Source organism: Indicator indicator, chromosome 18 (assembly GCF_027791375.1).
Source record: "Indicator indicator isolate 239-I01 chromosome 18, UM_Iind_1.1, whole genome shotgun sequence".
In the NCBI taxonomy this organism is placed as follows: domain Eukaryota; kingdom Metazoa; phylum Chordata; class Aves; order Piciformes; family Indicatoridae; genus Indicator; species Indicator indicator.
In genome coordinates, this window is record NC_072027.1 from 12,054,601 (window position 1) to 12,081,286 (window position 26,686).

The 26,686-nt window shown below is 50.9% G+C and overlaps 1 protein-coding gene across 2 annotated transcripts in view; it reads right to left on the reverse strand.

The window, feature by feature from the left end:
• ARHGAP26 (Rho GTPase activating protein 26) overlaps positions 1-26,686 on the reverse strand; it is a 130,682-nt gene that overhangs the window by 35,528 nt on the left and 68,468 nt on the right. For both annotated transcript variants that reach the window (XM_054389313.1, XM_054389312.1), the window contains exons 15-19: positions 21,967-22,054; positions 20,128-20,186; positions 18,864-18,969; positions 3,403-3,562; positions 25-163 (exon numbers count right to left, since the gene is read on the reverse strand). In XM_054389313.1, the coding sequence (XP_054245288.1) occupies positions 25-163; positions 3,403-3,562; positions 18,864-18,969; positions 20,128-20,186; positions 21,967-22,054 (552 nt within the window). The remainder of the gene's footprint in view (positions 1-24; positions 164-3,402; positions 3,563-18,863; positions 18,970-20,127; positions 20,187-21,966; positions 22,055-26,686) is intronic.

Sequence of the window (26,686 nt, forward strand, 5' to 3'; positions counted from 1 at the left end):
GGAGCTGGATGTCAGCACACTTACGCTTCTCGTTGCCCTGGGGGGTGTGGAAGAGCGTCAGGGGCCTCTCGCTGCAGGAGGGAGGCTTCGAGTCTGTGCTCTTCTTGCGAGATAACAGCAGCTGGGAGTTGGGCGGGGGAGCGTCCGGCACCGTGTTAAAGATCTGTGAAAGGTAAGCAACAGGTTGTCCTCTGGCATGGGGCAGCTGCTACCTGCAGGGCTGCACTGCTCCACAGGGCACTCTCCAGGGAAGAGAAACACTCAACTGGGGAGTATTTTGGGAGCAATTCCACAAATTCTGTGTTCAGAAATTCATAAATGTATAGAACGGCTTGGGTTGGAAGGGACCTCAAAGGTCATCTAGTTCAAAGGCCACCATAGACCAGGTTCCTCAAAGCCTCATCCAACAAGGCCTCAGAGACCTCCAGGGAGGGGGCAGCCTTGCTGGGCAACCTGTTCCAGTGTCTTACCACCCTCACTGTAAAGAATTTCTTCCTAATCTCCAGTCTAAATCTCCCCTCTTCCAGCTTCAATCTATTCCCACCCTCTCTGCACTCCTCTATCCTTCATCCAAGATGCATGGTGTAACTTGTGAAGAACCCTTGTAACATGGCACTCTGAGAATCACAGAGGCATTTGGGTTGGAAAAGACCTTTCACATCATCAACTCCAACCAGTAACTCAGCATTGCCAGGTCACCACTAAACCATGTCCCACAGCACCACATTTCCACAGCTTTTAAAACCCTCCAAAGTTAGTTACTACACCCCTGCTCTTGACACCCTGGGCCAGGCCTTGGCAGCCCTTTCCATGAAGGAATTGCTCCTAATGTCCAACCTAAACCTCCCCCAGGGCAGCTTGAGGCCATTTCCTCTCATCCTATCACTTTTCCTTGGGAGAAGGGACTGACCCCCACATAGCTCCAACCTCCTTCCAGGGAGTTGTAGAGAGCAATGAGGTCTTTCCTCAGCCTCCTTTTCTCCAGGCTGAACAAGCCCAGTTCCCTCAGCTGCTCCTCAGAAGTTCTCCAGACTCTTCACCAGTTTTGTTGACCTTATTGGACCTGTTCCAGCACCACAAGGTCCTTACTGGAGTGAGGGGAAGAGTGCCCCAGGCACAGCACCTGAACACATTGCCATGGTGATGGCCAGAGTGCCCTGGGCAGGACACATTGGCGTGTCCCCACGCATTCTCCCCACAGTGCAGCCCTCAAAACCCAGCTTGGCAAACTCTTCTCAGCTCCCAGCCCCAGCTGTCAGGACACTGAGTCATCACATTTTTCTCCAGGGGATGGAATTTCCAATCTGCAGGAACCTCAAGAGCTGCAGCTTTGTTTGTTGTTGATATTTGGTTCTTTGTTTCTTTCCTGGAAGCCTGCCTGAAGCCCAGCTCTTTCAATCTCTCCCTTCATTAGAGTGTATCAAACACCATCTCTGGATGTTCTTCCCTGCTCTACCTGCCCCACCACACAACTGATGGGCACTGCTGGGGGCTGCCAACAGGAAAACCATATTTTGGAGGCAGCAGCACTGGGTGACCACCCAGGAGCATGTAGCTATCGCCACTGCTCCCCAGCAGCCCTTGCCTTGCAGCCAGCCAGCCAGGAGGAGCAGCTGGCAGCAGCTGATGGGTTTGTCTCATGGAACAAGAAGATCCTCACACAAACATAAACCCTCCATGCCAAATTCTACAAATCAATGCTAAAGAGCCATGAATTCTCATGTGGCATCTCACCCCACAAGTGTGACAAGGTGGGTGGGAAGGGCAGGACCAGGTCGTCAGAGAGGAGCTAATGGACCTTTCCCAGTGAATGCAAAGCTAAGAACAAGCCCTCAAGTTGTAGCAGAGGAGGTTTAGGTTGGACATAAGAAGAAACTTCACTGAAAGGGTTCTCAAACACTGGAACAGTCCACCCAGGGAGATGGTGAATGCCAATCCCTGAAGGTGTTTCAAAGAGGCAGAGTTGTGGTGCTGAGGGACATGGGCTAGCACCAGACTGGGTAGTTAGAGAATGGCTGGACTCAATGATCTTAAAGGGGTTTCCCAACCCAAATGATTCTCTGACTCCATGATTCTCCTTTCCACAATTCTCTGCCCAGCCTATCTGCAGGGACTCTGCTCCGGCTCAGGTTGGGTTTCCCAGATGGGCTGAGGAAATCATGTGGCAAAATTCCCATGGAGGGAGCAGCTGAACCTGCCTGTGTGGTGCTGGGCATAGTGGGAACAGATGGCTGGATGGTGGAGCCCTGCTGCAGCCTTTCCTGGGGAGCTCTGCTGAGCTCATTCACACCTTCCTCCTGGCCTGGGGGATTAGCTGAAGAAGTAGCAGCTCCAAGCTGCTCATCCTGCAGGCAGCATTGCTCTTCTTCACCCTGCTAAGCCTGTTCCCACCTCCAAACTGGCTGTTTCCCAACCTCCCCATGGGAATTTGGGGCTGCTGATTCCCCAGCCTCTTGCATGGATGCTGCACCCCACCACTCCACCCCAACATCCCACCAGCCCTTCTCAGTACCTCAGTAGTTCTCATCAGCTCACCAGCCCCACTCAGCATTCCACCAGTCCTTCCCAGCAGCTCCCCAGCCTACCCCAAGCAGCTCACCAACTCACCCCCAGCATCCCCAACATCTCTCATCATTCCACCAGCCCTGCCCAGCACCTCACCAGCTTTCCCCAGTGTTCTACTAGACCTACCCAGCACGTCCCTAGCCCTCCCCAGCACCCCACCAGCTCTCCCCAGCAGAAGCTGTGGCGCTCAGCCCATCTGCCAAGTCCCAGCTCCAAGGGCTATTCGTAGCTCATTGCTCACTATGCTAAAACATGAGGCAGCTGCACATGCTTCAGGTGCTTGCCCTAGCTGTGGCTGGGATCCCTCCTGTGAGCCCTGAGCTCTGCCTGCTAAACACAGCTCCTCCGGGGCAGGATCCCCAGCATGGGGGTGCTGAAACTGGTACCAGGGGCACCATGCCTGCCCTGGGCTCTGCTCTCCACACCCACCTGCTGACAGGCCAGAACATCCTTCTAGCCAGCAAACACAAGTGTACCATGATTTAGGAGATCAACACCGTGGACACAGCCAGGGCTTGAATAAACCCAGATCTGGTCAGAAAGCAGGAAGCCAGCCCAGACCTCCCTCTTGAACCAATTCTTTTAGCACTCACGAGGAAAAACATTTTTGCTCCAAGGGTAATGAAGCCCTGGAGCAGGCTGCCCAGAGAGGTTGTGGAGTCTCCTTCTCTAGAGACTTTTAAAACACATCTGGATGCATTCCTATGTGAACTGCACTAGGTGATCCTGCCTTGGCAGTGGGGGTTGGACTGGATGATCTCCAGAGGTGCCTTCCAGCCTCTCCCAATCTGTGATTGCTAAATCAAGTGCATGGGAAGAAGCAAGCGGAGGTGTTACCTTCTCATGGTTTTCTATTAAAATCTCAATGACGATGTTCTGAAACTTGATGTCCATAATGGCAGCAACTGTTTCCTCTTGAGGTCGAAGCAGTGTCGGCCCAAACACCACACCCAGATTAGCAACAGTCATCAGGTTCTGCTTGTGATTATCTGCAACTCTGAAAAGAAAAAAACAAAAGTGAGTAAAAGAGAGAAAATGAAAGGAAAAAGAGAAAAGTTATAAATAAAAAAAAAAAAAAACAAAACCAGAAAAACGAAAGAGAGAAGAGAGAGAAGCAGAGAGAGGAGAGAAAAAGAGAGAAAAGATTAAAAATTTTTAAAAAAGAAAAATAAAAAGACAGACAAAAAGTGAAAATAAAATGAAGAGAAAAATGACAAACAAAAAATAAAAAGGAGGAAAGTGAAAAGGAGAAAACCAAAAGGAAAAATAAAGAAAAAAAAAGGAAACAAGAGAAAAATTAATGTGAAAAATAAAAAAAGAGAAAAAAGAAAAAAAGAAAGAAAAATGGAAATAAATGAGAAAATTTTTAAAAATTCAAAGAGAAGAATAAAAAAGAAAAAAGTGAACAAGAATGAAAAGCTATAAAAATAAAAAAAATAAGTGTCAGGGAAAAAAGATAATAAAAAGAGAAAAATGGGAAAAAAAGAAAACAAAAAAATAGGATAAAAGATGAGAAAAGATAAAAGTGGAAAAAGAGAAAAATGAAAAAGGAGAAAAACTGAAAAAATAAATGAAGAAATAGAAAAACAGAAATAAAAAGAGAAAAATGGAAATAAAAAGAGAAAAATGAAAAAATAAAATGAGAAAAATGGAAATAAGCCAAGAAAAATAAAAATAAAAAAACAAAACAGAGACAAATGGAAAATAGAGAAAAATGAAAAGGAAGAAAAGGGAAAAAAAAGAAAAGCTAAGAGATTTAGAAAAATAAAAGAAGAAGAAGAAGAAGTAGGTGATGGAAGCGCTGGGGCTGGAAACCCCCTCCCTGCCCGAGGGCTGGCACCAAGCTCTACAACCCTGTTTACATTTTTCCCACTCCTGGTGAGCCGCTGGAGGGCTCAGCCATGTGGAAAAGTACAAATGTAAGCATTGTGCTGCTCGGGGCCTGCCAGCCTCAGCCAATTGACTCATCCCAGAAAAACCCCAGGGCCGCGCCGCCCGCCCCGGGCTCACGCTGCAAACCACGCCCGGGAAAACATCTTGAATCACTAAAGGCTCGAAGCCCTTCTGAAAACAAACCCTTGGACCTCTGACACAGGCTGCTCTCCAGCTGAACGAGTGACCTAATGTGTTCCAAAGCCCTGCTCCTTCTCACCCGTTTCATCGTTGGCCTGCACCAGGGCTGGGTTCCCTCCAGCCCATCCAGAAGAGGCTGGAAGGTGCAGATCAGGCTTCACCCCCAGACCCGTGTGCACGCACAGGGGTCCTTCACCTCACCAAGGAAACTGCCTGACCTGGGCACCCAACACTTGAGCCTTCCTGCCTGTCACCTCCGTCTGTTTTGACAGATGAGTCCAGCACATTGCAACAGTTCACGCTGAGGACCTGGCACTGGGGTAATCATAGGCTGGACTTGATGATCTCAGAGGTCTTTTCCAGCCTCAATAGTTCTGTGACTCTGTAAGGTGCATTTGGGGGTTACCATGCCTCCATGGAGCTTTGGTCTGGTCTTACATGGTGCAAAGCATCATCGTCCCTAACGGTGCACATCTCTGTGCCAGCTCAGTCCCAGAGTCCCACTGCCATGCACAGTGGGCAAGCCGCAGCGCGGACACAGCCTGGAGGTCCTCTCACCATGTCCAGCCACAAGTGCTCAGGAACCCGGGTGGTCTGTGGCTGGCTGAGGCATGGCCCACGCTCAGCAGGTGTCACAGCGCGTGGCCGAGTGGGGTGCTGGAGTCACAGCAGGACACGTAACGCAACCATGTGCGTGCAGGTGACACAGTGAGGGCCTGTGGTGGCAGCCCTACAGCCCCACCTCCCCCACTCTCTCTTGTGGTTTACTCCTGACCTCTTCAACCGGGAAACTCCATGACTTGAGGCAGTGCAACCATGACTGCGGCTGAAGAGGATTTTGAAGTCTTTTCCCTCTACTCTTCCTCTTCTGTTTTCCCTGAACAAATGCACTAGGCCAGCACAAAGTCAGCCTGAGACTCAGGTCTTGCTGGATTGCCCCAAAAAGTTGTTGCCATCAGCTTTAATTATTGATCTCAGGGCCAAGAGAGCACAGTCCTTGTTTGTGTGCATTTGTTTCAGCACAGCTTATGCTAGGGATGGCTTAGAAGATACCTTCCATCCTTAGGAGATACCTTGTATCCTTACAGGATATTTTCCATCCTTAGAGGACACCTTCCATCTTTACAGTATACTTTCCATCCTTACAGGATGCCTTCCATCTTCTGGAGTCTCCTCCTCTGGAGACTTGTAAGACCCATCTGGATGCGTTCCTCTGTGACCTGCCCTAGGTGATTCTGACTCAGCAGGGCAGTTGAACTCAATGATCCCTTCCAGCCCCTACCATTCTGTGACTCCATAATTCTTCTATATCTCAGCACAGAACTCTTCATTCTTCACTCCTATCCACAGCTCCTCCAGCAGCAGAGGAGGACCTCATCACCAAGGGATGCTGAGAAGCTCAGGACTGCTGTCTTAGCCTTGCCCCAAGCAGCAACTTCAGCCCTTTTTATTGCCCAGGCAAGAAGTCTCATGGCTGCTGGAAGTTACATCCCTGGAGAACAGGCACAGCTGTCACCTCCACCAAGCCTGGGCTTGGGTTACAACTTGAAAGGTGGCAAGGTCCTGGCCAAATAAATTCTTTAGGAAAAATGTTGCTTATTTCATTCTCATGAGGCCCCATCTGGAGCACTGTATCCATTCCTGGAGCCCCCCAGCACAAAAGGGAGATGGAACTGCTGGAGTGGGTCCAGAGGAGGCCATGAAGATGATCAGAGGGCTGGAGAACCCCTCCTATGGGGACAAGCTGAGAGAGCTGGGGCCATCCAGCCTGGAGAAGAGAAGGCTCCAGGGAGACTGGGAGACCTTTGAGCAGCCTTCCAGTACCTGAAGGGGCTACAGGAGAGCTTGGGAAGGACTTTTTACAAAGGCTTGTAGTGACAGGCTGAGAGGGAATGGATTGAAGCCGGAAGAGGGGAGATTCAGACTGGAGATTAGGAAGAAATTCTTTACAGTGAAGGTGGTGAGACACTGCAACAGGTTGCCCAGGAAGGCTGTGGATGCCCCCTCCCTGGAACTGTTCAAGGCCAGGTTGGATGGAACCTTGAGCAACCTGGGCTACTGAAAAGGTGTCCCTGCCTGTGGCAGGGGGTTGGATCTGGGTGATCTTTAAGGTCCTTTCCAAGCCAAACCATTCTATGAATCTCCTTTTCTCCCCAGGGCTGGGTTAGCAAAGCCATGCTACAAAACATGATTCACCTTTCACATCCTTCAGATTCCACAGCCATTACCTACAGGACAATTTACCGTAAATTGCACCTCTTCATCATCCTTTGTACCAGAAAATAACAGTGTGGTTCTGGAGATGGGGTGCTCTCATTCCAGCCTCTGCTTCATGTGGGTGCTGCTGGGCAGGCATTGTCAGTGCCATTCCTCAGCTGCTCTTTACAAGGTCTCCAAGTCTTCTCTGCATTTTCCTTTTAACCTGCTCATTCTTTCTGGCCCTGAAAGCAATTGCACTGACTCACTTAGATGGGTCCTTTCTCAGTCCTCCCTCCATCCACGCTTTGCAGAAGTTGCTTCCAGCACTAGGAGGGGGTGGGAAGCAACAACTAATGGAGGACTGAGCAGAACAACCTCTCTAACTCCTCTGCTCGGTGCTCTCAATGTGCCAGGCTGTCACTGGCTAATGGCTTCAGGGCTGTTCCTTCTCCTCACAGCACACAACAGTTCCCAACGTGTCTCTGGCATCAGTGGGAGATCAGCCTGGCAGAGTAGGAATGGATTGAGGTGCCCCTCAAGCAGGGCAATTATGGAGCCAGACAACTGTTTGGGTTGGAAAAGGTCCTTAAGATCAAGTCCAACTGTTAAGCCAGTACTACCAGGTCACCACCAAGGCATGTCCCTCATCATGGCTTTGAAATCCCTCCAGGAAGGGAACTCCACCAAGCCCCAGGCAGTCTGGGCCAGGCCTTGGCAATCCATTTTGGGGAAGAAATTGTTCCTCATGTCCAACCTAAACCTCCCCTGGTACAACTTCAGGTTATTTCCTCTTGTCCCCTTCGCCATGCCAGGACCCACATCTCCCTGGGCAGCAATGGCCTCTCTAGGGGATGCCAGAACTCTGCTCCCCACAAAAGCTCTGCTCTCCATGCCTGGAATCCCTTTCTGCACATATTTTGTATCTCAGCTGAACACAAGAGAGCCCCATCCAAGAGCCTTGAAGCATCTTCCCTGATTCGATGAAAAACCTGAGAGAAAACAAACATCTGAGAGGGAACAAAGGCAAAGTCTGGAGTGTTTCTATTTCCAAGGCTGGGACAAACCTTTGAACACAAAGTGCTTGTTACTGCACTGTAACAAGACCTTACAGGGTGAAAAGCAAGGCAGCTTGTTCATACTGCTACAGGTAAAAGCCCATCTCATGTCTGCCACCACCATTAAGAGCTTCTGCTGAATGTCAAAAGCTGAGCAGCAGCAACCCCAAAATCATGTAGGCTGCTCTGGGTTACTAATTAAACACATTGGACTCCAGACAAATGAAAGATAAAAGCAAAGTGAATGCAGAGAGCTTGGCCAAGGCATCTTTGGATCCACCATCCATTTGGAGCTGGTGGGTTCATGGTCTGGGGTGTTACTGCCTATTACTGCACGTCCTACCAACAGCACTTCAATAGAAACAGAGAAGAAACTGCCCTTCAGGAATTTATCCTGGTCCCTCTGACTGAGGCCAGGCTATTGCCAGTGGTGCCCAGAAACAAGAAAATGGGCAATGGGCACAAACTGGAACCAAAGAGGTTCCACCTGAACAGGAGGAGAAACTTCATTCACGCGAGGGTGCTGCAGCCCTGGAGCAGGCTGCACAGAGAGGTTGTGGAGTCTCCTTCTCTGGGGAGATCCCAAACCCATCTGGCCACTGTGATCCTGGGCAAGCTGCTGTGCGTGCCCTGCTTTAGCAGCAGGGTTGGACTGGATGATCTCCAGAGGTCCCTTCCAACCACACCATCACTCCAGGTTCTGGCTTGGTGTGTGGAAGACCAGAAAACCCATGTCAGCAAGGCCACATCAAGGCAGCAGCCATGTCCCCACCAAGTCAAAGAATCCCAGCATGGTGTGGTTGGAAGGGACTTCTGGAGACCATCCAGTCCAACCTCCCTGCTAAAGCAGGCCACCCACAGCAGCTTGCCCAGGATTACAATGGCCAGGTGGGGTTGGAAGCTCTCCAGAGAAGGAGACTCCACAATCTCTCTGGGCAGCCTGCTCCAGGGCTGCAGCATTCTCACAGCAATAGGCTCCCCAGGGCAGTGGTGGAATTCTCATTCCTGAGGGATTGAAAAGCTATGGAGACGTGGTGCTGAGAAAGGTGGTTTAGTGGTGGAGTTGGCAGTGCTGAGTTAAGGGTTGGACTTTATGATCTGTGAGGTCTTTTCCAACCTGAACAGTTGTCTGACTCTGATCCCACTCACAGCCCAGGCCTTTGCAGGCTCACAGCATCATTCAACAACAGCCACTCGAGCAAGGACAGCCAAGTCCTGTGGAATGTGGATGGAGGCCAGCAGATCCAAAAGGAGGACAGATCACCAGGGAGATGCAAAATCACCCTGTGAGGACAAGGAGAAACTTCCTGCAGGCAGCTGACCAAACCTTCAGATGCAAAGTGGAGAACTCAAGGGGTCAGCAGCAAGCAGCCCTGCTGCTCTCGGGTTTCCCTGCTCAGCTGCCACCAAGCACGCTCCTGCCCCATTCCTGGGTGCTTTGACTTGCTCCAACAAGACTCTCCTCTTCTGCAGGGTGAATCCGGCCACAGCTGGATTCTTGGGTTCATTCCCAGGGAAAAAGAAAACAACCCAACAAAGGCTCTTGTGGCAGGGAGGAGAAGCTGAGGCCAAACGTGAGGCAGGGGATTGGTGAGCAGCGTGAAATCCAGACGTGCTGCGACTTGCAGGCAAGACACTCATGGTGCTGCAATGCTCCTCTGGGTCATGCTGTCCAGATCAAGTTGTCTTGGTCTCCAAGACCATCCTCTCTGCCTTTGGGCAAGTTGAGCTTGACAGGAGATCTTGGAGAGAAGGGCTGGCAAAGGTAACCCAAACCTGTTCACCAAGCCTCAGCCTGAGGCTGCGGATGGGGTGAGTGGCATGAAGCTGGCAGCTTCTCCATGCCCTGGCACAGTGTTGGCAGCACTGTGAGCTTCCACTGCCATCCCAGTGAAAGCCTTAGGCACAAGCTGATACTAAAATGTCATCATGGTTTCCTCCACAGAAATACAGACAGCCAAAAGGAACCCCACCCCAGGGATAGAGCTGGAAATGGTATCCCCTGTGCTGCTGAACACAGCCACCTTGCAATGGTGATGTCCTGTGTGAGACCAGCACCCTTTCCCACAGCCCACAGGGCAGCTCACCAGGTATCAAGGAGGATCATAGCATCACAGAATGGTGGGGTTGGAAGGGACCCTCTGGAGATCATCCAGTCCAACCCCCTTGCTAAAGCAGTGGCACCCACAACAGCTTGCCCAGCATCACAATGGCCAGGTGGGTTTGGAAGCTCTTCAGGGAAGGAAACTCCACAGCCTCTCTGGGCAGCCTGCTCCAAGGCTCCAGCACCCTTACACCAAAGAAGTTTCTTCTCCTGCTCAGATGGAAACCTCCTAAATCCCAGTTTGTGCCTCTTGCCCCTTTCCTGTCACTGATTATCTAGTCCATCTCCCTGAAGGCAGGAGGGACATCTGCAATTAGAGCAGGTAGCTCAGAGCCCCAGACAACCTGACCTGCAGTGCTTTCAGGGATGGGGCCTCTCCCACCTCTCTGTGCCCAGAACTGGACTCAATACTGCAGCTGTGGCCTCAGTAGGGAAGAATAGACAGGGAGGAGAACCTCCCTTGATCTGCCACCCTTCCATCTATAGGTCAAACCCCAGCACCAGCAAACCCCACAGGTCAAACCCCATCCCCACACCTCAGCCTTGAGCTTCTGCCCTCCATCTTGGCCATAGTTGTGCAGGCACAGGATTGTCACAACTTCAAGCTGCCACACACAATCCCTCTTCCCTCTTTACCATGTCAACAAGGAAGGCTCTTAAAGAGCTGCCATGATGGAAAGCACTGGGCCAAAGCCAACCTGCCAGATGGCAAAGTGCCAAAGCAAACAGGCCCCTGGAAAGCTCCCAGCAAGAACCTGCTCTGGGGCAGCTCCCAGTGCTCTCCATGGGAAAGGATTCACAGTCGGCAGCCAACTCACAGAGCCATAGAATTGTTTGGGTTGGAAAAGCCCTCTAAGATCATCCAGTCCAACCATCAACCCAACACCACCACAGCCATTAACTCATATCCCCAAGTGCTATGTTCACACACTTCTTGAACACCTCCAGGCCGGGGACTCTGGTTGAGTACTGGGTCTCGTCAGCACAAAGAACAATGCAGAGAAGCTCTCTCTTTAAGATGTCTAAGTCTCACTCTGTGGGGATGGAGGAGACACCACCTGGGACAGACACCAGCTATTTGTTGGAAATCTCTTGCTCACTCTAGATCAAATCTGTTGCTGCAAGCAGCTTCAGTTTCACTGTGAGAAACAGTCAAAAAGAAGCCAGATAATTGCTATCAACAACCTCTACCCAACAACACAAAGTTCAAACACAAACTCACAACAGCTCACACTTGGGTGATGATGAAGAACTTGAAGAACTGGGGCTTCTCCTAGAGATTTCAGAGAATGGTAGGGGTTGGAAGGGACCTCTGGAGATCATCCAGTCCAACCCCTGTGCCAAAGCAGGATCACCTAAGATAGGTCACACAGGAACACATGCAGATGGGTCTTGAAAGTCTCCAGAGAAGGAGACTCCACAACCTCTCTAGGCAGGATGCTCCAGGGCTCCAGCAGCCTCAGAGCAAAGAAGTTTCTCTTCATGTTGCGGTAGAACTTCCTGTTAGTATGCATTGCCCCTTGTCCTGTCACAGCCCCCCACCCTTGAGATATTTCATAGATTCACAGAAGTCAGTGAGCTGCTGGATAAGTGGTGGGAACTCAGCAGAGATGTTCAGCCACAGAAACTCCACAGCAAACCCCACACATGCCTCCTTAGATGTTCCCAAATCTGGTCACCAGTGCTGGTGATGTAAGCTTCAGTCTAATTTCAGACACCCATTAGCATATCTAGGGAGATGACTCTTGTGTGTGATGATGAGACCAGAGCTGTGAAGAAGCTGAGATCTGCTGCAGTCTCTCAAGTGCATTCCTCTCCAGCTGAAAACTAAGGACAGTTTGGAGAAGGAGGGAAGGAAAAGCTACCCCACCGTGCAAACAGGCAAGCTGCTGACAATCCAGGAGGTGAAAAGTTCATTTGCAGCAGCAGAACCAAACCTTTTGCTCACTTACACATGACCGGAAGCCAAGCCCAAAAACCAGAGCGAGCACCTACAGGCTTCTTTTGTGGTTTGCTTCTTACATTCTGCAGAATCTCATCTTAAAAACAAAACCAGAAAAGTGAGAGGGAGCCAGGGCTGCTGAGGGGCAGGGCACACACACTGTGCAGGGTGCATGCTATGTCCCCAGGGCTGTGTCTCCAGGGAGTCACACACCCACCAGTACCATGCTCACACCAGCACCTTCATTCCCAGCTGTCCCCACTCTGCAGAGTATCACCAGCTCCTCAACAAAGCACAGAAGGGAAGGGCAGGAAGACATGAGGGCTACAGAGATGCTGAGGGGCCTGGAGCATCTCTGTGAGGAGAAAAGGCTGAGAGCCTCGGGGCTATTGAACCTGGAGAAGAGCAGCCTGATCAATGATCTGCACGAGCTAAAGGACCTGTGGGGGACGAAGGAATGGAGTCAGACTCTAGTCAGTGGTGCCCAGGGACAGGACAAGGGGCAACAGACACAAAATGAAACCCAGGAGGTTTCAACTGAACAGGAGAAGAAACTTCTTTGGTGTGAGGGTGCTGGAGCAGGTGCTGGAGCTCTGGAGAGATTCCAACCCCAAGTGGCCACTGTGATCCTGAGCAAGCTGCTGTGGGTGCTCCTGCCTTAGCAGTGTGGTTGGACTGGATGATCCCCAGAGGTCCCTTCCAACCCCACCATGCTGGGATTCTGGGATAAGACCTTTATAAGGAGGCAGTTTTAAGAGATTCAAGATAAACTTGGCATAGTTAAAAGCCCTTCAAACAACAAGCCAAACCCCCTTCTTAATTATTCTGGGATACTGAAGGTTTTGCTCCTGCCCCATGAAGCTTTGGTACCTCCAGGTCCAAAGCATGAATAGCTCACAAGGACTCACTGTACTACCCACTAGAGCTGCTCTTTGAGCTGCTTCCTGCAGAAGGGCTTCAGCAGTGGGGAAGATCCCCCTTAGCACAAGTCCTGAGTGGAGAAATCACCAGGAAAAGGAGGGGATGCATTCACAGCAGCATTGTTATGCCAGCTGCTAATTGTGAACAGCTCAGAAGCACACTCACTTTTTATCTACCTCACTGAGCACCCTGGTCTAGTGGGAGGTGTCCCTGCCAATGGCAGAGGGTTGGAACTAGGTGATCTTTAAGGTCCCTTCCAACCCAAACCATTCCAGGAGTCTACGTCTGGCCAACATGCTCCAGCCTCAAGGAGGAGGAAGGAGCTGATCTACTGGTGCATTTTCAATACCCCCATGGATTTCTGGCAGTAGAAGAAAAATTATCTTAAGGAGCCTAATGGAAATACTAAGAAAACAAGGGAGACATGATGGCAAAGCCATGCAGAGCTCATCAGTGCTGGGAAAGCTTTTGAAGAGGTATGGGACCTCCATAGCCTTTGTCTTCCCACAGAGCTACAGGTGATTCCAGTTAAACTCTGGAATTAAATGAGCCAGGTGAGATGGGTGGTGCTGAGGTTTCAAAACCATCTGCAGATCAATCTCATCCACCAGCTCTCTGCAACGTTAAAAATACCCCGAAGTCTGCGCTCAGCCCAGTTCTGTTGAGGAAAGAGATGTGGAGGATGCTGTTCCTGGAGCCAGGAAAGAGGCTGGGTCCATGGCATGCTGCCAAAGCATCACCTTCCCCTCCACCCACCCTCCCAGGCTGTTCCTTCCAAAGCCCCCTGGGCAGGAGCTGGCTGCATCCCTCCACAGCTTTTCCCACACAGAACAAGGGGCTGCACCTGCTCGTGTTGTCAAAGGCATCAAACAAAGGGGTTTTGAATTGATCCCAGAGGGCTTGGTTCCAACTGGGAAGAGGATTAAAAATAGGTGCTTAAACTGTATTTTCAAAACTAAGGATGTTCTTGTTTTGCTTTGGATTAGCAGGAGCAGCCTAAACTTTCCTTCTTCCTTATTCTGATTGGTTTGAACTTTCCTTTCAGTTTACCTTCCTTCAACAGCACCAATGCCACCTCCCCAGGTACCAGGGCACGATGCTCTAAACCAAGACACAAAGCAGAGAAACAAAAGAGGAGGAGAAAAAGGAAAGGGAAAAAAAAAAAAAGAAGAAGTTGGGGGGGAAAAAGGCACAGCAAGAGCCAGAGCTGGGACAGATGAGCTCCAGGCAGGATTCCCCTAGCTCCTGCCCAGCAGAGCATGCCTGTGGGGTTTTACTTCTCCTGTGATCTCCCTTTTGCTACCCACACTCTGGGTCACTCAAACTCGTGGGCTTCACCAAGAATCCAGCAGTTCTGATCCAAAGGGATAAGAAACAGGCACTGGGCAAAAAAATAAATCTCTGGATTTTCCAGGGAGGGCAGGATGGGTGCCCAGCCTGGCCACACAAGGTCGGAGAGCTCACTCACTGCTTTCTTTTGGCAGCCAGATCAGGCAAGGAGTAGATGAGAGAAGTGCATCTTCAGAGGCCTCAGAGGCTAGTGGAAATTTCCAGAAGGTCCTGGACAAGAATGACTTACTGGAAGCCATCCATAAATCAAGCCAATGAATAGTTAGCAGACAGCAGCAGAAACAGCTGCCACGGGGATGAAATCAGACCTGCTGTGCCAAGAGCTGCTGCAGCCTCCCTGCCGCCTGCACCTTTGGGGGAAACAGGGAAAACAACCTCAGGAAAAGCACATTTCCAGGGAAGCAGCTACCCCTGGGCCAGCTCAGGTGCCTCCCTGGGTCTCCTCAAGCCACCAGGCAGGGGGAAACGTCATGATGAGGACCATGCTGCTGCAAGGCCCACGGCTGCTGTGGGCAGCAGAGCCCAGGGAGCTCAGTGTGGTGCTGCCAAAGCACAGGGCTGCTCCATGAGAAGGAAAACAAGCCACAGGTTGTATTTTTAGGCAGAAGACAGGGAGGATTTTTTTTCTTCTTCTCCTTTCCCAACAAGCATTTGTTCAGCAGACAGCCCTCCAAAACCAGGCTCTGCTCTGTGTCTAGCCCCTGTCCCACCCCATCCCATCAAAAGGCTGGGAGGGAAGGTGGGGCTGTAGCACCACAGCAGCCACCTTGCAGGGCCCATGGAGCCCATCCACAGTGATCAGTGCAAAACAATTTGTGCTGGAGACAGCAACCACTATCACCTTGGGTAAACCATGGAAACTAGAAAAAAACACTACAGCAAAACCAAAGGCAGCAAGGTGCTGCTGGCCAGTGATTAAGGATAATTAATTCTGCTAAATACCCATCCAGACCTTCCTGCTGCAGCCAGGAGCAGAGGGGACGTGCAGGGGCAGGGAGGAGCAGCAGGGATGCACAGAGAGATGTTGAGCTGCAGGAGGGACTCAGGAGGATGCATGAGCATGGCACCATCAGTATTGGAGAACCTGGACCTCAAGGTCCTGCCCCACAAGAGCAAAGTAAGGCTCAAATGTCCAATAATGTCCATGCAGGAAAAATAATTCCTGAGTGTTCCATATAATCATGGAATGCTTTGGGTTGGAAGGGGCCTTCAAGATCACCCAATTCCAGCCCAGGGACACCTTCCACTAGCCCAGTTTGCTCAAAGCCTCATCCAACCTGGCCTTGAACACCTCCAGGGAGGAGGTATCCACAACCTCCCTGGGCAACCTCCACTGTCTCACCACTCTCACTGTCAAGAATTTCTTCCTAATCCCCAGTCTCAATCTCCCCTCTTCCAGCTCAAAGCAACTGGCCTTCGTCCTGTAACTACAAGCCCTCATAAAAAGTCCCTCCCCAGGTTTCTTGTACTCCTCTTTAAGCACTGAAAGGCCACCAGAAGGTCTTCCCAGAGCCTTCTCTTCTCCAGGCTGAACCCCAGCTGTCTCAGCCTGTCCCCATAGGGGATGTGCTCCTTTCTGTTTCCTCCTTCTCTGCTTTCTGTTTCCTTTCTTTTCTGCTCCATTTTCTGTTTCCTCCTTCCTGTTTGAAAGAGAATCAGAGCAAAACAACAGAACCCTGAAATCTCAGAATCATTTTGGGTTAGAAAAGACCTTTAAGATCATCAAATTTAGCTGTCAATCCTCCTGCTCTGCACCTCCAAAGCGCCTTAGTGAACAAGTACATTAAAAAAAAGAAGAAAAAGAGAGCTGATAGCCCAGCTCTGCTGACAAAAATGGCTATTTCCAGCCACCAGCCCTGCTCTTGGCAGCACCATTAGGGCAGCAACCACAAACTCAGCAGGACCACGTATCTCTTCTTGGGTTTGAACTGCTTTAACTTATTTGGCAGAAAATAATTACTGGGTTTAATCAGTGCTGGCACATTGTGTTGATAAGAGGATTTGGAAGCAGAGTGCAGCCATTCCTGGAGTTAGGTGGTGGGCCAAAAGGAGATCTCTGCAGCAAAACAGCTGGGAAGCCTGCAAGCAGCAGCAGCAGCAGCAGTGTGTTGCTAGGTGATGTGCTGTGGGACAGCCCAGAGAGCTCTGCAGAAATGGTGTTTTCCTCCTTTCCCAGCTAGAAAGAGTGAGGAAAAAATTCCCAATATAAGGAGAAAAAACCCTGAGGATGGTATGAGGAAACCCCATGCCATAGACAGTGTCTCTGCCTCTTTTTAACTGATGCAGATTGAGTTTTGCTTTTAAAGGAACAGTGTGAGAAACATCAGAAATGATGAAAACATTATAGAATGCTTTGGGACCTTAAAGATCATCCAGTTCCAACACTCCTGCCATAGGCAGAGACACCTTCCACTAGACCACACTGCCCCTTTTCCTGCCACTGGGCACCACTGACAAGAGCCTGGTCCCAGCTTCTTGCCCCCCACAGGTCCTTCAGCTCTTGTTGAGCACTGAGCAGATCCCCTCTCAGGCTGCTCTTCTCCAGGCTCAACAGCCCCAGGGCTCTCAGCTTTTCCTCCTCAGAGAGATGCTTCAGGCCCCTCAGCATCTTTGTAGCCTCCACTGGACTCTCTTCAGTAATTCTCTGTCTCATGAACAGGGAAGCCCAGACCTAGACCCAACACTGCAGCTGTGTCCTCATTGGGGCAGAGTAGAGGGAGAGGAGAACCTCCCTCAACCTGCTGGCTTTCTCTCCACCACAACATCTTTAACTCAGCTTTATGGTACCACTTCATTTAGAAGAATCCCAGTAAGGAATCCCAGACCAGGCTGCCCTCCTAGTGCCCCTCGAGCAAAGTGCTGCTCCCAGAGGGACCAGCAGCAGGCCAGCTGCTGTGCAGGGGCTGCAGGAGTGGCCCCAGAGCCTGTGCCTCTGCTCTTCTGCCCCCAAAACCCAGGACTCCTCCCGGGAACCACCGCAGGACCAAGAGAGCTTCTGCAGGGTAGCGAGCTCAGCAGGACAGGCTCTCACTCCTCTGCTTCCTGCCTTTCTCTCAGATCATGTTTTCACCATTAAACAATCACAATGAGCTGCTTCTCTTCCTGACCCAGCACCACTATGCTCACTGCCTGTCTGTCTTCTGGTTTAGTTCCTTCTCCACCAAAGCAACACAAACCCCATGGTACCACCTGCCTCCCCTCTCCAAGTCTCTCCTCAATACTACCAGGTTTGCCTTGAAATGAGAAGCACTGAAGTGGTCCTGTGGTTCCTCACACATATGTGGCTGTGGGGATCACCTGTAACTCCCTGGACTCTGGAGAAGGTTTGGAAACAAGGACCTAACCCAGCTCGTTGGATCTGAACAGCCTTGCTGAGGAGTCCATGGAACAGACACAAACCTGTGTCATAAGAAAGCATCTGGATCACGTTTAAGCCACTTCAAGTATCACTAGTTTGTTTTTTTTTCTCTCAAACAGGTATCTCTATGTTCTCCCAGGCCTTCCAAACTGTTCTGCTGATTAACTCACTCCCCAGGCTTCCAAGTCCTGCCTGATCCCTCCTGCTCCCCACCAGCAAGGGCAGGAACGACCCCACAGCCTTGAGCTGGCACAAGCACCTGATGATGCTTTCACTTTTCAAGCACTAATCAAAGGTCTCCATGGTAACCAGCAGGAGCAGAAAGAAGATGGGAAATTACAGGTCAGCTCTATCACTGAAAGCAGAAAAAACCCTTCCATTCCTTTGCCCTCCAAGAGTTTCAAGGTGACCTAGAGGTGTTGATTCATCAGGCTGCATGAAGGCAGAAAATACACCCGGAGAAGTCATCTGCTGTGGTGAAGAAACAGATTTTAGTCCTTTAAAGTCCTTTTTGCTCCTTTTAAGGCTTGATCTGAAAGCCAGCAAGGAGCTGAACTTCCACTCTGCCTTCTGGATAGCCAAACACCATTGCCACCATTAAAAGCAATGCTATGATCATCTTGAAGGTCCCTTCCAACACAAACCATTCTATGATTCCCAATAGCATATGGGTTTCTCCTGCCATCATGGAATCATAGAATTGTTTCAGCTGGGAGAGACTTCTAAGGTCATTGAGTCCAACCATCAACCCAACACCACCATGGCCATTAAACCATGTCCACAAGAGCCATGTCCACAAGTTTATTGAACATGTCCAGGGATGGGGACTCCACCACCTCCCTAGGCAGCCTGTTCCACTGCCTGACCACTCTTGCAGCAAAGAAATTATTTCTCATGTCTAACCTGAACCTCCCCTGGCACAATTTCAGGCCATTTCCTCTCATTCTACCACCTGATACTGGGGAGAAGAGACCAACCCCCACCTTACTCCACTATCCTTTCAGGGAGTTGTGGAGCCTCCTCATCACAGAGGAACCTGGTGGCAAGGCAGTGGATGGCCAAGATGTGGGGTCAGTAGGAAAAGCCTCTTCCCTCTATCCTTCCATCCCTCTGTCCCTTCACCCCTCCTTTTATCTCTCCTCCACCCTATCAGCCCTCACATGTGGCATCCCTGTTCATCACTGGCCAGATGTGACTCAACACCCCCGCTACACACAGAAGGAAACTGTTCTACCACTGTGAACTTTCAGAGGAAGTGGAAAACTGGTGAGAAAAACAAACCAGTCACAAACATACTTTGCCAAGTGGTTCATGAGCAAGTGCAGCATCTGCCTGTTTTTCTCCGGGAGCCGATGGACGAGGCTGTGGATCTCCGAGACCCGCGACTCCTGATTCTCCAGTTCTGTGGTGGGAACAGAAGAGGATTTAGCTCTGCATCAGGGGGGTTACCAACACCACCAGACAGCCATGGGGGGTTACTAACACCACCAGACATCCCAAGGGTTACTTACACCAACAGACACCTCAGGAGGGTTACCAACACCACCACACATCTTGGGAGGTAGCTAACACCAACAGACACTCCAGGGGGTTACTGACACCATCAGATATTCCAAGGGTTACCAACACCAACAGACATCCCAGGAACCCAACATTCCTGCTCCCTACTCCACCCCACACCTCAGCACGCTGTGGATACTCTCCAACACTTCCCCTATCTACCAACTCCAACCAGTTGTTTCCAAAAGGAAGAAACTACTGGGCTGACACAGCTTGGTGTGGGCAGATTCCAGCCCTGTGAAAGGCCACTTATGATCAGGGCTGTCACACAGGAACATCAGCATGCTCCTGTCAAGTTGTCCCCAGCACCATCAGGATGTGCTCAGTGCTTGGTGACACTGTAGCATCCAGTGCTCACCAGGCAGGTTGGGTCCACATATATGTCCTGACAGCCTAAGTGGGACTCATCCAAGTGGGACATCACAAGTGGGACTTGGGCCACCACAGGCCAGATGAGCCCCTCTTGACCCTGTGGTCCCACCCAGGTGCACACAGGCTGCCCACAGAGAGTTACCTGCTCTCATGCAAAGCACCTTCCCCCAGGCACAGACATCTGAACCACTACTGACCCCATCAGAGCTCCTCAGGAGTCTGAACAACATTCTTCTTTGTTTTGGCAGGTGATGGTCAAAACAGACAGAGCTATAACAGCAGCTCCTGTCACCAGACCATGCCTTACTCCTCCTGTACCATACAGAACCCTAGAATCTCAGCATGGTGGGGGTTGGAAGGGACCTCTGGAGATCATCCTGTCCAACCTCCCTGATCAAGCAGGGTCACCCACAGCATCTTGCCCAGGATCACAATGTCAAGCTGGATTTGGAATCTCTCCAGAGAAGGAGACTCCACAACCACCTGAGCTTCCTTTCCATCTGCTAAGTCCCAAACAACAACATGCCCCTGGTCTCCCAGGAGAAGCAGCAGGGCAGGTGTCGTGCTCAAGTCGCTCGTGAATCCCCTGCCTCCTTCAGACTGGTACCACCACCACCACCACACTCACTGGCTGCTTTGATGAAGCTCCTTTGGAACTGGTACATCATGAGTGGCCCTGGGAGCATCCTGGAAGATAAAAAAGTCCAAAGCAGGCCTGAGGAACACAATCCACAGCAAGAAAGTGTTTTCCTGGCCATAAATTCAGCTTCATTTTTAGCAGTGCAGAATTAAGCAATAGCAGCTCTAATTAATTCCTCCCAGCAGAAGGAAGAAGATCTACTGAGGTGCTTTGATTTGTTCTTCCTCCCCTCTCTGCACCACACTAAATACACTTTGAATTTTAGCATCCCCTTGGGAAGACACTTCCAGAACATTCCCAAGCCCATGCAATAAGCCCCATCATAAAACTTTCACCACCACCATTCCCATTAAATTCCCCATTCCTCTTCCCACTTCCACATCCCTTCCATGGGACATCTTGGTGCTACTGACATTCATTGCTCTGCAAACTATGGGGCAAAGACCATAGTTTGCCAATCATAGACTCATTTGGGCTGGAAAAGACCAGTCCATCAACACACCACCACGGCCACTAAACCATGTCTCCAAGAGCAATGTCCACAGGTTTCTTGAACACCACCAGGGATGGTGACTCCACCACCTCCCTGGGCAGCCTGTTCCAATGCCTGACCACTCCTGCAGCAAAGAAATTGGCCCTAATCTCCAACCTAACCCCCTCCGCCGCCAGCACAATTTCAGGACATTTCCTCTCCTATCACCTAATACTAGGGAGAAGAGACCAACCCCCACCTCACTGCAACCTCCTTTCAGGGAGCTGTAGAGAGTAATGAGGTCTCCCCTCAGCCTCCTCTTGAAACTAAACAAGCCCAGATCCTTCAGCTGCTCCTCACCAGACCTGTTCTCCAGACCCTTCACCTGCTTCATTGCCCTTCTCTGGACATATTCCAGCCCCTCAATGTCTTTCCTGCAAAGCTGTCTTTTCATGCTAAATTCTGTTGTTTTCTGTGATTGTCTAGGCTGAGATCCACTGAGTTAATTACACTCCTCACCCTAACCAGATTTAGCCTCTGTCTCTTGCTCTTTCTCACACATAAAGCCCAACACAGCAGCAGCAAGCGAGGAGCTGTGGTTGCGACAGGTCAGAGCTTGTTGTGGGTAATGAGCTGCTGTCTGCTGCCAACAAACCAGCCCCTTGGGGAGACAACCCAGCAGGAGAACAGCATCGACTCCCTTGCAGGAATCACTGCTGCGTCAAGTCCAGCACCTGCTTCTGAACAAGCACTGCAGCCACAGCCCTCTGAGGAGCATTGTGCTCATCAGCTGGAAGCCCATCATGAAAAGCTTCAATCAAAGCAGGAGACATAAAAATGAGCTTCTGAATCGTGTTTGTATGACACATGCATCTGTCAGAGAGCTGATGGCGGTCACCAGAACCTACCTGGCCATGCTGGAGCGTCAAGGGAAAGATCCCAGAACCCTGGAATGATGGAGTTGGAAGGGACCTCTGGAGATCATCCAGTTCAACTCTCCTGCTCAGGCAGGGGCACCCACAGCAGCTTGCCAGGTGGGTTTGGAATCTCTCCAGAAGAAACTCCACAACCTCTCTGAGCAGCCTTCTCTAAGGCTTCGGCACTCTCACACCAGGAATTTTCTCCTCCCATTCAGACAGAACCTCCTGGTTTCCAGTTTGTGCCTATTGCCCCTTGTCCTGTCACTGGGCACCACTGAGAAGAGCCTGGCCTCAGTCAGAGGGGCCATGATAAATTATTGAAGAGCAATTTCCTCTGTTTCTATGAAAATGCTGTTGGTACGACCTGCAGTAATATCCCAGACCAACCCAAATCCACCTTGCAGCCCCAAAACAGATGAGACTTTCCTGTCTTACCTCAGGTAGGTTTTCAGTGCACTGGTGATGGTTTTTATCTCCCACTCTGCACAGATCTCTGTTTCTGTTTCTGTGGCTGTTTTGGGATCTAAGGAAAGAAAAAAAGAGAGAAGTGAGCCAGGGTGAAGATAACACCAGCTCATACCAGATCACTGGTGTGAGAAGACCATCATGGGCCATTTTATTTGCCTTTCCCCAACTTGGTGACCAGAAGCCAGTCACCAACAAGGAAGCAGAGAAGATTACACGGCAGCCCACTCCTGCTTGCATGGGATGAGAAAAAGAGAATAAAAACATCCATCAAGAGCAATGAGATCAACACTCAACTCCAAACATGACATTACAGACCTGCAGGACACCATGGGGATCAGCCACAGAGGTGACAGAGCAGGGCACAAATATGAAATGGACTCAGACAGAGACCCCCCCCAGGACTCAGCAGAAAAGCCTAGCCCCACGTGGGCCACAGCCTTCAGGAACATGAACCACAGCAGTGATGGTGGCACAGCCTCCATGGTGAGTGGTGGGCAGGCAGGACAAATGGAGTGGCAGAGGCAGGAACACAGTCTGGGTGTGCAGGGGGACAGGAGGTGGCTTTTTCTTCTGCTCAAGGCAGGGAAGAGTTCCTGCAGCTGGCCTGACTCACGATGGAGATGTGGGCAGGCAGATCTGCAGCTGCATTTCCCTTCACAGAATGGTTTTGGTTGGAAAAGAGCTTCAAAATCATGAAGTTCAACCATTATCTAAAGTCTACCCATGTCCCTCAGCACATCTACATGGCTTTGAAAACCCTCCAGGGATGGGGACTCCAGCACTGCCCTGGGCAGCCTGTTCCCAAAAGGGGAAGAAACTGCTCCTCACATCCAATCTAAACCTCCCCCGATGCAACTTGAGGCCATTTCTTCTTGTCCTATCACTTGTTCCTTGGGAGAACTGACCAAGCCCAACCTGGCTGAAACCTCCTTTCAGGGAGTTGTAGAGCAATGAGGTCTCCCCTCAGCCTCCTCTTCTCCACACTAAACACCCTCAGTTCCCTCAGCTGCTCATCTCCAGACCCTTCACCAGCTTCATTGCCAATCTCTGGATATGTTCCAGTGCCTCAGTGTCATCACAACTCCATCTTGACTGCACCAAGATCTGGCTGAGCAGGAACTTTGAGAGTGGCAGAGCACTGGAGCAGGCTGCCCAGAGAAATGGTGTCGTCTACGTGTATAGAGCCATTCCAAACCCACCTGGACGTGTTCCTGTGTGACATTCTCTTGGTGAATCTGTCTTGGCAGGGGGGCTGGACTCAACGATCTTCAGAGGCCCATTCCAATCCCTACCATTCTGTTATTCTTTGACCTGGATCCTGCTCCCACTGAAATCCCTGGGAAACCTCTGTGGGCACCTTGAGACAGAGCAGTGGGTCCTTGCCAGTGACACGGACACACCAAACGTCCTTGGAGAGCTGGAGCAGGCACAGATTGGCGCCACCAGCAGCAAAGCCAGATGCAGCTGCTGTCACCACCTGGCCCCTGAGCTCAGCTCAGTGGGATTTGCCTTCTCACCCACACCTAGAATGTGCTTTTGCATTTTAAAGCCACAGGTAAAGCTGGGTGTCATTTACAGCTAATCAGCAGGAAGCAGCGGCTGGTGGTTGGGCTTCACTTTAATTAAATAAACACATCAGGAGAAGCCCTTGAAAAATAAACATGGAGAGATGGATAGTCACACAAAGATGACCTGTGTTCCTCACAGCAATCACATGATCAACCCATCCCTCCTCCATCATGCCTTTGGAAGGATTGCATGAAGAAGAGCATAGCCAGCAGGTCAAGGGAGGTTCTCTTCCCCCTCTGCTCTGCCCTGGTGAGGCCACAGCTGGAGTAATGGGTCCAGTTTGGGGCACCCCAGTTCAAGAGAGGCAGGGAACTACCAGAGAGAGTCCAGTGGAGGCTACAAAGATGCTGAGGGGCCTGGAACATCTCTGTGAGGAAGAAAAGCTGAGCACCCTGGGGCTGCTGAGCCTGGAGAAGAGCAGGATTTTCTCAGTGGAGAAGGGATCTGCCCAATGCTCAGCAAGAGCTAAAGAGGATGGGGCCAGATTCTGTGGTGCCCAGTGACAGAAGGGGCAATGGGCACAATCTGGACCCAAAAATGTTCCATCTGGACAGGAGGAGAAACTTGTTTGGTGTGAGGGTGCTGGAGCCCTGGAGCAGGCTGCCCAGAGAGGTTGTGGAATCTCTTTCTCTGGAGAGATTCCAAACCTCACCTGGCTGTTTTGATCCTGGGCAAGCTACTGTGGGTGTCCCTGCTTTAGGAGGAAGGTTGCACTGGATGATCTCTAGAGGCCCCTTCCAACCCCCACCATGCTGGGACTCTGGGACAAGGCCTTACTGCTCCCTTTATCAGAAGGCAGTTTGATGCTTCAGGAGAAGCTGGGCAGAGTTACAAACCTTTCAACAACAACAAATGCTGCCCCCCCTCTCCCCCTTTAAAGCCCTTTCTAACAGCAAGACCTTCACCAGAGCTGAACAAACAAGCCCAGTCTGGATGTCTTTTCAAAAGCTCCTCTGGAAGTTTATGGGCATGATTCATGCAGCCGGCTGGAATTCTATGGAGGGGCTCATGAAAAGGCTTGGAGCAGATCATCAGTTCCCCTTGACCTTCAAATTTATGAGTCTGCAGAAAGTCAGCTTTGTGGCTTACAGAGGCAGCAGCTGACTCCCCAGCTAGAGATGGCTGCAGACAGCACCAGGCCAACCTCTGCCTCCACACAAGGTCACAGTTCCTCAGGAACCTGTGTAAATGTGAAACAGGGGCTGGAAAAGCACCTCCAGGCCAAATCCAGCATTAACCCTGAAGTAAGCTCCAGCTGTAAATTCCTAACCTGATGTCTCCCAGCAGATACAGAAAGGGCTGAAGGGGTATGTGAAGGGACATCTCAGGAAACGAGGAGATGTGGCACTCTGGGACATGGTCATGGAGGTGTTGGGTAGAAGGTTGGACTTGACAGTCCTAGAGGTCTTTTCCAACCTTAATGATTCTATGAAAGAAAAGGGAGCTGCAGCTCTGCTCCTTTATGTCAGGATCTACACAGAAATCCAGGGGTGAGAGAAATCCAGTCCCATTCCCCCCTGAAAGTTAGTTTTGTTGGGTTATTTTCTTCCTGGACATGAAGAGCAGCAGAGGGGATGCTGGCCCCATTGATCTCTGTGTGCTCATCCCTGCAGACCCTGGCTGATGAGACAGGACAGTCTGTAGTGTGGCAGCTTGCTGGGCAGGAGGGAGGCCCAGCTTGACCCAGCACCCCTAAAGCCACAGCTGTGATGGAACCACAGCAAGACACTTGCCATGTGATGTCAGGAACAGCACCCAAAGCCCTTTCTAAGGAACTTCTCCATCTAATTCCCAGGGATGGAGAAAGCTGCTGCCAAAACACACTTGGTTTCACTTCCTCACCCATTTCTCCACAGCAAGGAGAAGCATCTGGGGCCTCACCTCATCCCTCACAGTAATTCTCACCCACACCATAGAGTCATAGACAGGTTTGGGTAGAAAGGGACCTTACAACATCATGCAGTCCAACCCTCCTGCAGTCAGCAGGGACATCTGCACTAGAGCAGGTTGCTCTGATCCCCAAACAACCTGACCTGCAATGGTTGCACAGATGGGACACCTCTCACCTTTCTGGGTAACCTGGGCCAGGTTCTCACCACCCTCAGTGGAAAAAAACTGTCTTCCTATCTATTCCTAATCTCCCTCTTTTAGTTTCAAACCGTCACCTCTCGCCCTGTCACAACAGGGCCTGCACAAAAGTCTGTCCCCACTTTTCCGATCAGCCCCTCTAAGCACTGAAAGGCCACCAGAAGGTCTCCCTGGAGCCTGCTCTTCTCCAGGCTGGACAACCCCAACTCTCTCAGCCTGGCCTCACAGCAGAGGGCTTCTAGCCCTCCCATCATTGCTGTGGCCTCTTCTGGCCCCTCTCCAACACAGAGGCGCAGACGGGTTGCGCTGGAGGGGACCTTTAAGAGCCATCTAGCCCAGTGCTGCTGCAGCCAGCACTTGTGCCCCACGCCAGGTCAGACACAGACAAGCTGCTCTGCCCAAGCCCAGGCCCTGTGCTGCCCCTGACTCAGCTGCTGCCCACGGGCAGACTCTGCTCCATGGCTGGCCAAGCACAGCGGCAGGCTCCCGCAGTGACTCCTCATGCCAAAGGCCTTCTCGGCAGCGTCACCTCACCAACAGGGCCAGGGAAACCTGAGCCTTTTGCCATTTAAACTGCATGTGAACCACTGAGGCTGCCCACATTCAGTTCTAAATATAGGGCAAACCTCATGTTGTGAGGACACTTTGGCTCCTCCCTTCACCAAGGCTGGATCTGAAGAGGGACACCAGAGCCTTGAAGGCAACTGCGAACAGACCAGGATTTGACAATGGACACATTGTGGAGCCTCCTTCTTCAGAGAGATTCCAAATACACCTGGATGCCACCCTGAGCAACCTGCTTAGGATTTCAATCACAGAATGGTTTGGGTTGCAAGGGACCTTAAAGATCACCTAGTTCCAACCCCCTGCCATGAGCATTGACACCTTCCACTAGCCCAGGTTGCTCAAGGTCTCATCCAGCCTGGCCTTAAACACCTCCAGGGAGGGGGCATCCAGTGTCCCACCACCCTCACTGTTAAGAATTTCTTCCTAATCTCCAGTCTAAATCTGCCCTCTTCCAGCTCAAAGC